This window comes from Haplochromis burtoni, unplaced genomic scaffold (assembly GCF_018398535.1).
Source record: "Haplochromis burtoni strain Fernald_Lab_line unplaced genomic scaffold, NCSU_Asbu1 Contig_221, whole genome shotgun sequence".
NCBI lineage: Eukaryota > Metazoa > Chordata > Actinopteri > Cichliformes > Cichlidae > Haplochromis > Haplochromis burtoni.
The window spans coordinates 606,197-616,793 of record NW_024582582.1 but is presented as its reverse complement, the minus strand read 5'-3'; the positions used below and the strand labels follow the sequence as shown (position 1 = coordinate 616,793).

The 10,597-nt window shown below is 39.4% G+C and overlaps 1 protein-coding gene across 2 annotated transcripts in view; it reads left to right on the top strand.

The window, feature by feature from the left end:
• Positions 1–371: 371 nt before the first annotated feature.
• LOC102302282 (copine-9) overlaps positions 372–10,597 on the top strand; it is a 198,881-nt gene continuing 188,655 nt past the window's right edge. For both annotated transcript variants that reach the window (XM_014338841.2, XM_014338840.2), the window contains exon 1: positions 372–780. In XM_014338841.2, coding sequence (XP_014194327.1) covers positions 704–780 — 77 coding nt within the window. In that variant the 5' untranslated portion in view covers positions 372–703. The remainder of the gene's footprint in view (positions 781–10,597) is intronic.

Below are 10,597 nucleotides of genomic sequence, written 5' to 3'. Positions count from 1 at the left end.
GTAACATTTAGATTTAAATATAATATTAGATTTAACATTTAGTTTTAAATATAAAAAGTTACAAATGTTTTTGTAAAGTTGTAATTTACAAATTGCAAATTAATTTGTAAAAGTGACTCAAAAAAACATGTTTTATAAGGTTTGGAGCTAAATGCGAAAAAATGTTGCCGTAAATTTCAGCATGTTTCAGTTTACAAATGGTGCCCTATATGGTTTTGCCTCAGTTTGTTTTAAAAATTTACAGCGATCTGTGTGTATATAAATATAAAACAATCTTATAATGTTCTCGAAAAGGTCTTTCTTTGCATAGGCTCCCTTTTGGGTTTTTTTTGGCACAGATCACTTTCCATACCAGATTCCTTGTCGAGCCCAAATACGGCTGAAAGATTTGTGGATGTCTGTCTCCACCTGGCGATGGAATTAAGAGGACAGAGGCGCAGAGAAGCTTGAGCATCCGGTTCTGTCAGCTTCGCTCTCTCTCTCTCTCGCCGTAAATGAAAGCCTCATCCTCAGGTATGCCTCCTAACCCGATGCGCTCCAGCGGCAACAACAACTACTACTACCGGAGGCGGCAGATTCACACTCTCGGTTTGATGGAACACACACTCACAGCCAAAGGAAAGTCTGCGCTGTAATAAAAGTACGAACTTCAGGGACTGAGAACAACTGATTTAAAGAAAATAAATAAAAAATAGCCTCGGCCATGGCGACAATAGGGGATTTCGACCCACTCAACTCCATCGTACCTGCTACAAAGATTGAAATCACCGTTTCTTGCAGGTAAGCCCCGGATCTTTGTGCTCTGACAGATTTAGACATTACTTGATGTTTGTAATTAAAGTCAGTTTTTTTTCTTCCAGATGTTTTTTTTTTTTTTATTCAATCCTATATTCTCGTGCGTAATTTTCTGCCCTCGATACACTTTTCCATGTTTCCATTCCAGTGTTCCTTGTCTTTATCCTGGGCTGAACAACTCTTTTTTTTTTTCTCCTCAAAGGAGGAATTTGCATGTGCTGTGGGTGTTTAAGTGCGTGGGGTTGCAGCAACCAACCGTAGCAGGATTTATTCCGAGTGCCTCGGAGAGCTCCGGAGAGTGCAACTCTCAGATCACATGAATACATAGATATTAAATGTACCATCTGTTTAAAAAAGAAAAGAAAAAGATTCGCACACCAACAGTGTTCAGTGTTCAACAGTGTTAAAAAAAATAAATAAGTTATGGTCTCTTTCAGTTGTTTTATATCTTAATTTATAAGCAGGATATCAGAGCACGGAAACTGCGCTCCAGCACTGTTACACAGTAGTTTGTAAATAGTTATTAAAATCTCAATATTTTGTATTTTTAATGAGCCTATAGAGCAAGAGAATAAGATGTACAAGTATGCAAGGTGCTTAAACGTGGTCAAAGTTTTGATGTGTACTAGGAAGAGGGTCTAAAAGCTAAGCGACATAAAAAATGAACGAAACACGTCCGCTGGAGTTCGTGCTGCAGGATGAATGATCTCCTCCCATAGGTTGACTCACGTACAATTCCCCCCACCCCAGCGGAAAAAATGCTAGAAAGAGGGACTGGATGAAAAAAATACTAAAACAACAACATATGCTCACCAAGAAAAAGAAGTCTCACCCCACTGAGTAAAGAAATCTCACCCTTTTAATGTCTTTAACACACAATGTGCTGTGTAGACACATTTTTTCCTCTAGGTTTTTAGTCATTTTTCTTTCAGATTTTCAAAGTGCTGTTGCCATTTTTCATGGAAATCTTAAGGAAATGTCACCTGCCTTGTTTTCAGTCAGCCTCACTGATGTAGTTTAGATGCACATATATGATTTCATAAAATGAACTGAGATAGGCATGTGCTGTAGCCATGACATGTTTTGAAAATGGATTTATGAAATGCAACGTTGACACACATTTAAGCAGGTAAAGATACAAAAGCACCCATTCACCTTTCCATCCATCCTTCCTTCCATTTCCATGTATCCATTTAAGGTTGCATGGCCACAGGGCCAGGACAGATAGACAGATATCACAGTTACACTTATGGAAAATTTAGAATGACCACTTAACCTAACTCCATTAATTTCGTGACTTTTGACTGTGGGAGGAAACCGGAGTACCAGAGAACCCAAAGAACACAGAGAGAACATGCAAACTCCACAGAGACTCCAGTCAGACAGTGAAACTTCTTGTTGTGAGGCAACAGTGCGCCGACGTGCTGCCTGTCTTAAAACAATCATATTTAACATTGTATTAGTTTGTCCAATCACTTTTGAGACTTTCAAAACTGGGATATTTCTATAAAATTGGCTGTAAATTCTTAATAAAAGCTGAATAAAAGCTGAAAATCTACACTTCAGTCACATCTTAATTGTTTGATTTAAAATCTGCTGTGGTGGTGTACAGAGCCACCGTTGCCAAAGAATATTTAATTGTCCAAAACGGATGTTTGAGTAGCTCGCTCATTGTTGACGCACACAGACTTGCTACACGTAACGTTGAATTATGGTCCCAGGCCCTAAGGAGCTCCAACTGCCTGGGCTTCTTGCATATCATTCCTTTTTTATAATCCAATTAATCTTTAATTTCTAGGCAGTTTGCAGGTCCTTGCTCTCCTCCAAATTAAAAAAAAAAAGAGTTCTGTGGCTGTAGCTTAGGAGGTGAGTCAGTCTGCAGAAGATCAGTGATGGACATCTAGTTCCTCCATTCTGCAAGTCAAAATATCCTTGGACAAGATACTAAACCCTGAGTCCCCCCCTATATTCATCTGTGTGTGTGTGTGTGTGTGCGCGCCTTAGGCACTTAGACATAGAATTTCCTTCTTTATTTGCACATAGCACCACCCATAGCAAATATTCACTTTTTGATTATTTGCTTAAAAGCTGACGATCGCCTAATCAGCAATAACAATTATGAACACTATTACTAACACTGCAGGCCTGCAGCACCTTTTTCCATATTTAAAATTCCATCGCAGATCAAGTTTTGGTGAGCATTAGGTTATTTATGGTTGACGTATATTGAACGCGACATGTGAAACAATCATGAATGGAACAATTTGCAACATTGCATTTGCAGGGAGATGATTATTTATTTAGATGTTAATTTTTACATTTTAAGGAGGAGATATATGAACATACATATGCTATGCTCGTTATAGCAAGAAGATTAAAGAAATCAATGAACTAATTGATAATCTGTGCTAGGAAAGGACGAGGGACAGGGTCACCAGTCTGCCACAGGGTCAGGACAGATGTACCATTCACACTGGAACGACAACTTAACCCAACCCCACTGAGTTCATGACTTTGGACTGTGGGAGGAAACCTGGCGAGAACCCAAATAACACGGAGAACACAGAGAACATGCAAACTCTGTGTGCTTGGCACTGTGGGGATCAGGCAAATCTGGTAGCTCTTATTTCATTTGCACTGCCAGAATGTGTCTGCTCTGATTTTGCAAATTGATTTTCACCTGCTTCTCTACGCTAATCATAGCTCGTTATATGCTATGGGTGGGTTTAAAACTGAAGTGTTGGGGAAACGGTGACAGTGAGATTTATGGCTGAGCAACTGGAGACCCTTTGAGTTTGGTCCTGGTTAAAGCCCTTATTCAAAGGCTTTACAAAAAGGAAACACTGACAGAATTTTTTAAAAAGTTATGTATGCAGGTCAGCACTCTGTAAAATAAGCCTTCAGTATATTTAATTAAAACTTGAATCCTTCAAGGGAAGCCAAAGTTTTGGGGGACTAACTCTAGTTTTCTTGATATTTGTAAATTGACTTTTTAAATACTTGTTTATGTTAACATCAGAATTTTAATATTAACTGATAAATCCTATGCATCACTTTAAATGTGTCCTTTATTAATTATGAACTGACAGCATGGATATTTTTTGTATTATTTACATTTTTTATTATTATTTGTTTAGGTAAACATAACAGAAAATTGGATGCCTTATAAATATCTGTCTTTTGCATTTCAATTAAGCAAATTTCCTCATCAGAATTAAGTGTCTGACCACTAAGCATCCATGTCTGTTGTTATCCTCAACATCTTTTTATAATGACTTTCACTTTCACGACTAGTCTCACTGCTCTTGACTAGCTCCTTTCCAGCAGTAGCCAGCACCACTCTGTGTTAATAGTAAAAGCTAAGAAATGACTGAGTTATGTGATGGTAGCTATCTCATATATTGAGCTGTTTTTGTTCCACAAATCAGTAAAAGCAATTTCAAAAATTGGCATGAAGCCACAGCTGGCTGTCCTTCCTGCATAGATCACCTGTGTCAGACTTTGAAAGAGAAGTTCATGCATCCTCTCAGACAGCAGCATTTCCATGTCCTAGGTTATGTCTGTATGCTGATAGTGTCTGAAGACGCTGATCGTGACAAGCTGTTCCTGGACCTCAGTGTCTCTGGGCACCAGCAGTCCAGAGGGTTTAGAAGGGAGCTTTCTCAGCTCCCTGACACTGACAGAATAGGGTTGGCTCAGTGGGCCCCAGAAGGATCCTCACTGCATACAGATCAAGCACACACAGCTGTGAGTAAGGAGACAAGTAAGGGAAGTAAGTCATCAGGAGAGGGAGACTGGGTTTTTGAAAAAGTGAAGTAACCTTGTTGTGGTTAACATTATGGTGCTAAAGCTTTGAGCACCATTCATCAGAACAGGTGACCAATAATGCTGATAAACATCAGTGACCCAACAGGAAACGGTGACTCTCTAAACACAGGGATCCTTAATCATGTTAATCATGGCTGCATTTCATTCAGATGGATCCTTTCTATAGAGTAGCGTGACCTCCTCACAAAATGCTAATTGGCCCCTCAGTAGGTCAGCATTTCCACCAAAGACACCACAGTGACACTGACACAAAGCTGCTTTCACACTGTTTGTGAGATCTCGCAAAAGTTCATCGTAATTTTTTTCTCCCATGTCCCTTGCGGGGGTCCGTAGTAACCCTCTGGGGTCCAGGGTATAATTGGCCATTTTTAACCACTTTTGATGTTCCCTCCACATTTCACCTTTAAAAACTGTTTATTTGCCTTGTTTGGTCTCATTCTTTTCAGCACAACCTCATGTGTCTGAATTTACAGTCATGTTTTCATTTTGACTGTATTAACACAATTGATCTAAAATCAGACAAAAAACATAAAATCCGAGTAGAAAAAGTTATATTTTTACTGTAACAACCACAAACATGTTTATTGAATCATATTTCATAATTGTCAATTTTAAAATCATATGCACAATCTTTGCAAACAACAAAGTTTTTGCAGCCATTTACCTTTTACCCCCTTTTTAATAACCATTTCAAACTATTTACAGAACAATCAGCTGTTCTGCATTCAATAAGATGCCACACAAATTATTTGTGCCACTGCAATAATTTCTGTCCACTAGAAAGGAGAACATCACAGCCTGTAAACGTCAGTAAACGTGACGAAACCATTGAGAAAAAAACACACGCATATATTGTTGATCATGTCTCTGGTTTTACGCAGCCTATCAACTCAATTTAAAAACTGGTATATATCACCTTGTTGGTTTGTCATCTTAAAGCGGTCGTGTGATTGGCTTACCACGACTACTTTATTCTTCCTCAGTCAAACAGCAGCACTCATGCCATTGTTTTGCCCCCTGAGCTCCAGGTGTTGTGCCAAAAAGTGATCATCGGGCAGAAAGTGATTGCCGCCCGCAGGAGCCGTTAGTAATGCCGTTACTTGTAACAGTTATTCCCATCACTGATAATGTGACGTCAATTTTGTACAATATCATTACAGGATAAACCATGGCATGTTTATTGGCTAGTGACCTGACAAATTGTTAGCCAATGAGCACGATGTGTGCCTCAGGGAAATTATTTTCCAGCCAATAAGTACAATATAATTCATGAAAGTTTAGAAATGTTGGTGTTTGGCTTGATGTTTCTGATATATTCATAGCTTTTTCTTTTCGAGCACTTAACTTATAAAATATAATCGCTTTGCTTACTCTAACTCTAATATTGTGAATGTGCCTTGCTGCTTGTGCATGACTCGCCTCAAGCTTTGTCTCAAGTTGTGAATCATAATGACCAACAGCAGTCAGTGCACCATTGTACAAATTGTGTACAAATGCAAACCATCAACCAGAAGTGACATTTTAGTCACCTTAAAAGTTCAGGAAAAATTTGGAGTAGTCCATGTGATGGTACTGAAAATGAGCCTATCAGATCTGCAAACACACACTTAAATCTTAAAGGTGGATGCTAACTCTGGGTCCTCTCGAAACTGCCATCTCTCTGTAGAAGCCAGACCTTTGAACGAGTCTGATCTGAGCTGCAGCACTACACGCATCCTTCTACCTGAGCCTCTTTCATCTCCCTTTGTCTAAGAAAATCCATACAGGTCTGACTTGCCTGATGTCTTTTGACACATACTTGACATTTGGATGATTTTAAAAAGATTCCATGTAGCACACTGTCTCATTATTGTGCAGTAGAGGTTACCTGGAGGTGAAAATGCGACCGTGTTTTTAAAAGACTCTCCTGCTCTTTGACTTAGCTGCTATAAATCTTCAATTAAGTCATCCATGCTTTTAGTATAAAGACAGTTTTGCTGCTTGAGAAACAAATCAGTCTCTACGCACTTGATGTCCCAGCTGATCTATTTTCAGGTATTGTTTTTTCCGTTGGGATTTCTTTCTCAAACAGCACAACAGTCGTGTTACATCTCAAAGCCACCGCAGCTGGTAATGAGGGGATTGCTTTTCCCATTGAGGTTAAGATGGCTGACACTGGGATTTCTGTTCAAATGGATTAGACATGAGTGAAACGGGGAAATGAGAATCATTGTTTTATGCAGAATGAGTGCATTGATTGGAAAACAGGCAAGTAGCTTCAACTGATTGTTCTAATGCAGTTTAGGTGTTTTTTATGCTACAGCTGTTTGACGTCTCATTGGCACAAAAATAGAGGAGACCACCCATATTTGTACATTCTGCTAGAGATATGGAAAGAAAGAAGGGCTACAAGAATATGTAAGTATTTTGTTTTCTGTAGTTAAGATTTATGATAAATATATTATGCAAAATCCAAAGGAGCTATGATTAATCATTAATCACATCATGCTACAATCTAGCAAGAACAGATGAGAAATAAAGTAATTCAACAAAAGTGGAAGTTTTGCCTGCATTTCCCTCGGTATTCCCTTGTGTATTTAAGCCCTGTGTTTTCCTTTGTCCGTTGTTGCGTTGTTCTGTCATGGTTAGCTGTGTGGCAGGCAGGAGGTAGGACCCAAACGCAGGACTCGAGACACAGAAGGATAACCTAAAGGAGGCAGCTTTATTTTGCTGTTCAAAACTCGAACACGAAATACAAGAAAACATAACCAGAAACATAAAACTCAAACCAGAAATCTTAGGAAACTAGAAAACTAAACTGGGAAACCAAGAACTAGGACATTAGTTCACGGGAGAAACACAGCTGGGACTAATCTGACAAAACGAGACGGGGAGGAAGCAAAACTGAAAACAATGAGCACCGGATGCGAGATTGTCACAGGAAAACAGGAAACAAAAGACATACACAAAGACGCGGACTTGACACTGTGACATGGAGACTAGACCAAAATGCTTCAGCCTTCACAGTCCACACTGCAACGCGAAAACAGCGTTTTCAAATGTATCCACTTTGGAGAGCGTTTTCAAGTTTTCCTCGACCAAAAATGCTGTCTCAGTGTGGGCAGAAGGCAAAAACAGAGAAAACGTATTAGTGTGGAAGCACGGAGACAAGAGGAACTAACTATGGGACACAGGGAAGGAACTTTATATATAACACATGCAGAAAACAATAAAGAGAAACAATACACCAAAGAATTTAACTTAAACTAGAATTACACATATGAATTCAATTCAGTTTCATTTTCAGAACAGTATATAAAGCACCAATTCACTGTCACCTCGAGATTTATATTGTGTAATATTACAAAGAGTTAATATGGCAGTGTGTTTTTGGTGCTCTTTTCACTGCAGTCAGTATTCTGACATCACCATAAAAGAGTAATGACACAACATAATTCTGCTGTGTAAACACGCAACTGTGGTTTGACTTGCCACTTGTCACTGACATTATGGAGTCTGTGTCTTGAAGAAGAGCTCTGAAAACAACTTGGCCGCAGCACAGTGTCTATGTGTGGAAATCGCTCTGCCAGATGTGTCATTGTGGATGTGGGTCAGAAAGGGAGTCAGACAGTGTTGAGGGACGCTGTGTTTTTTGTCTCTTTTTAAACAAGTGGCTGCCTGCCTGCCACCCAAATGCTGCTCCTCCAGATCCTATTAGACAAGCCTAGTGTGGCAGCCTGCCTGCAGTCTGCAGTGATTACTGCTGGCACAGGATTGCTTGAATGAGACGAGGGAAAATATATGACCTGCGTTCTCTTGCAAGTAAATGAACTATTAACCCCAATACACATTACAAAGTAAACATTTTCTGGTGGCAACAGGAAGACTTTGTTTTCTCCTCAATCAGGTTCATGTTTTATAAGTAACCTATATCTCATGCAATTATTAGTACTGTTGCCTCATAGCAAGAAAGCACCGGCTTGATGTACGTTCCAGATACCTCGGATGTGGGAGCCAGGGAGCCAGGGGAAAACAGGATTAGTTTTCTTAGCAAGATTTAGGTATCACTAGCAATGCAGCATAATACTCATTTTTGTGCTTTAAAAAGGCATTCATGTAAAGAGCCTGATCAGTGTGTGGCTTATTTACGGTGTTAAAAATACACAACAGTGGCAGTACAGATTAAATGTTCACAGTTTTACTGCTGTTTACCTTCAGTGCCGCCATTTTGGATCACTAACTTGGGGTATGTTGGTCTGCTCTAACTTTCTGAGTGGGAAATCTGATGAAGGGGTGTTCAAAAAAAATCCTACTGGGAACTCCTAATTTCCAACTTCTGACTTATTCAAGAACACACTGTGACACCTGTGGAAAACAGGCTTTATTTCAGGGGACTCGTGTGCTTTTAATGACATGCTGAAAGTCACAAGAGCATCTTTTCCAAACTAATTTCTGCAGGAAAAAGGAATCCAAAGGTGCTGTGAGCATCATTTCTCCTTAAACACCATTGATACCATTTTTTTCCACATAAAGACTACAATGACTTTCTAAAATGTTTTCTAGAAAAGATTAATTGCAGTAGCAAAAATATAACTCCCACTTAAAGTCCCTTTAATTCATAGTCCTCCACATTCCACCATTATGGAGTTTTTTCACCTGTTTCTTTGGAGGACATTTTCTGAAATACACAAATGAAACTCTCAACAAGACCAGCTGATATTTTACCCAAATCTCTGTTACATGTTTTTTAAAATATGAGACAAAGGAGACAGAGGGACCTCTGGAAAAGTGACCCCGTGAAAACAGAATTAGTGAGCCATTGCAGTTCAAGGACAGTCCTTTGTTAGGACATTAAAGAAGTGCATACTTAGATGTACCATGTAGTAACCCTGGTGCCATCTTGTCCTAGCATTAGTATGTTTAAAATGTTTTTAATTAGATAATTAGTTAATTAGATGGACTGTAATTATTAACTGAAGAGAGAAAAACTCATATCAGCATTAGAAGGTTTTACTGTTCTTTTGCGAGCTGCATCGATGCAGCTCTCAAATGGTGATGGCTGTGCAGTGTGGCTGATGTTGTGATGCTAAAAAGTGACATTGGCAGCACTTTAGGAGTGAAATGCCAGGCAGGTCAGCGAACACGGGGAGCCAGGACTTCTCAGTGGGAGAATGTCAATGTCAGCAGGCGAGGGCTCTGATTGGCAACCCAGCTTCTCTCATATCATGTCCTGAAGGTTTCAAACACAAGGCCACGTTACAAGAAAAAACTTGTCTCTTAAATGAGATTAGTATCTAACAGATGTTAAGCTTCAAAGAAGCGTTCTTTGCTTTCTGAGTAAAAGGATGGATCTAAACAAAGCATGATTCTAGATGCTTCTCTGCTTCTTTAGGATTTTCTGCATTATTATGCGTATTATTGTAGCGTCTTTACCTTACAGTGGAAGCAGCTTGAGATAACTGCTGATTTGGCATTATAGGTATAAATAAAACGGTTACCAGTAGTTACTGGTTGTGACTATCTGTGATGAACATGTCAACCCAGCATGTCCCAGTCCAACAGAAGACATATTTGACTAAATGTCTCCTGATCCAGAAAGGCTTGCACTAGTGTGGGGGGTGGGAAAAGAGCCACAGGGCACCTCAATACATCTATGACACTGTGCCACAATGACACTGATGACTATGTTGTTCATGCATTGTTTTTTTTGGTGTTTGTGTGTGTGTACATGTTTAGACATCTTTGTGAGGACAGAAAATTGGCATGCTACTGTACTTGTGGGGACCAACAGTCACTTATGGGGACAAAATGCTGAGGCTCAAAATGTGGTGTTAGTGTCAGGGTTGTAATTAGGTTACGGTCAGGTTTAGGCTGAGGGTTAAATGTAACCAGTTTTCGTGACATGTCCTCACTAAGATGGTAAATGGACTGGTTCTTATTAGAGATGGACCGATCCGATATTACGTATCGGTATCGGTCCGATACTGACCTAAAT